Below are 1,793 nucleotides of genomic sequence, written 5' to 3'. Positions count from 1 at the left end.
TGCAAGACATTGACTTTTCTTGATACAACCAGGATTTGAAACAAATACAGGAGACTCCCTATAGTAAAAAAATTAACATACAAAATAATATTTGCAAATCCACAAGAAAAAGACCTAAGGTGGGGCTGAGGGGGGACATATGGGGACTCTTTCCCACACAGCCAAAGGATCAGATTAGTAATAATAGTGTGATCATTCAAACGTTTAGCTGAATCTGCAAAAGATTTGTGCAGCTGTTAATTGATTTGATTGTCCTGATTCCAAAATTAGAAAACATACTGGGGGAAAAAGAGTAAATGCAGTGTACTTTTAGCATTGAGCAAGTGATTCTGGAATATCTGAGTATAGTTCTGACTAATTGTTTCATCTCTGAATAGTGTTAAAAACAAATACAGTACCTTCAACAGGACAGAAGTGTAAGGATTATGTTTTAGCTATATCCAAAATGTGGCTTCTTCAAAACTAACTATTCATTTTATATTTGCTCTGATTTCATGTTTTAGGCAAAAGAATGACTACACACACCTGGCGAATGTGGAGCATCTACATGGTTTTAGCTGTAAACCTCTCCGAACAGCAAGTGCTGAAGGAGGCTTGTCCTTCATGCAGTGCCACTCAGCTTTGCAACTGCTCTTCCATGGGTTTAGACTTCATTCCCCCAGGGCTCACGGGCAAAATCACAGTGTTAAACCTGGCCTACAACAGGATAAAGGCCATCCGATCCCAGGATCTGCAGCAGGCTGTGAACCTGAGAGCCCTGCTGCTGCAGTCCAATGAAATCAGCTCAATAGACGAGAACTCATTTCACTCCCTTGGGAAACTAGAGCTCTTGGACTTATCAAATAACAGCTTGGCTCACTTGTCCCCTGTGTGGTTTGGGCACCTTTTTTCTCTCCAGCACCTCCACCTTCAAGGGAACACCTACAGAGACCTGGGGGAAAGCTCCCCCTTTTCTAACCTGAGGAACCTGAGCTCTCTCCACCTGGGCAACCCACAGTTCTCCACCATAAGACAAGGCAACTTTGAGGGCATTGGAGTTCTTGACAAGTTGTGGATTGATGGTGGCAATCTCAGTCAATATGAGCCAGGAAGTTTGAAACCAATTAAGAAGATAAATCACATGATCTTAAACCTAAAAAATTCTAATACATTCTCAGCAATTGTCAGGGACATTCTGCACTCTGCCATTTGGTTAGAAGTGAGAAAAACAGCATTCAGTATACCTGCTGAAGTGCAACTGTTGAGAGTCATGTCTTCTTCTTTTGCAAAGAAAATTTCTTTTAAACAGTCCTTATTGACAGATGCTACTGTGCCTGAGGTTGTCAGCATTTTAGAAGACATGCCAAAATTAGTGGAGGTAGAGATGATAGACTGTAGATTGTTGGGAACTGGACAATGGGGTACACAAATTCAAGCAAAACAATCACAGACAGTTACAGTTTTGACAATAGAGAAATTAAGTATAGAAGAATTTTATTTGTTTACAGATCTTCAGACTGTGGAAGGTCTGCTATCTGTTCTTACCAAAGTCACAGTTGTAAACACCAAGGTCTTTCTGGTACCATGCAGACTTTCGCAACATCTTCTGTCATTAGAGTATCTTGACCTTAGTGCAAATTTGCTTGGAGACCAGAGTTTGGAGCATTCAGCCTGTCAGGGTGGTTGGCCCTCACTAAAAACTTTAAATTTAAGTCAGAATTCATTGAGTGACCTGGAAATGACGGGCAAAAGTTTGTCTCATCTAAGAAACCTAATTCTCTTAGACATTAGCCAAAATAATTTTGGTGAGATTC

At 40.7% G+C, this 1,793-nt stretch overlaps 1 protein-coding gene across 1 annotated transcript; it reads left to right on the top strand.

Annotated features, from left to right (window-relative positions):
* Nucleotides 1-511: 511 nt before the first annotated feature.
* LOC104521773 (toll-like receptor 2 type-2) lies at nt 512-1,789 on the top strand (the record flags this gene model as incomplete). Its single annotated transcript, XM_010163869.1, has 1 exon — nt 512-1,789. A coding segment is annotated over exon 1 (1,278 nt), but the record flags the coding sequence as incomplete, so codon positions are not given.
* Between the last annotated feature and the right edge of the window lie 4 nt (nt 1,790-1,793).

The sequence above is a fragment of the Antrostomus carolinensis genome, unplaced genomic scaffold (genome assembly GCF_000700745.2).
Source record: "Antrostomus carolinensis isolate BGI_N321 unplaced genomic scaffold, ASM70074v2 scaffold52802, whole genome shotgun sequence".
Classification (NCBI taxonomy): Eukaryota; Metazoa; Chordata; class Aves; order Caprimulgiformes; family Caprimulgidae; genus Antrostomus; species Antrostomus carolinensis.
The sequence above is the reverse complement of the archived record's forward strand: the minus strand, read 5'-3'. Positions and strand labels throughout refer to the sequence as shown.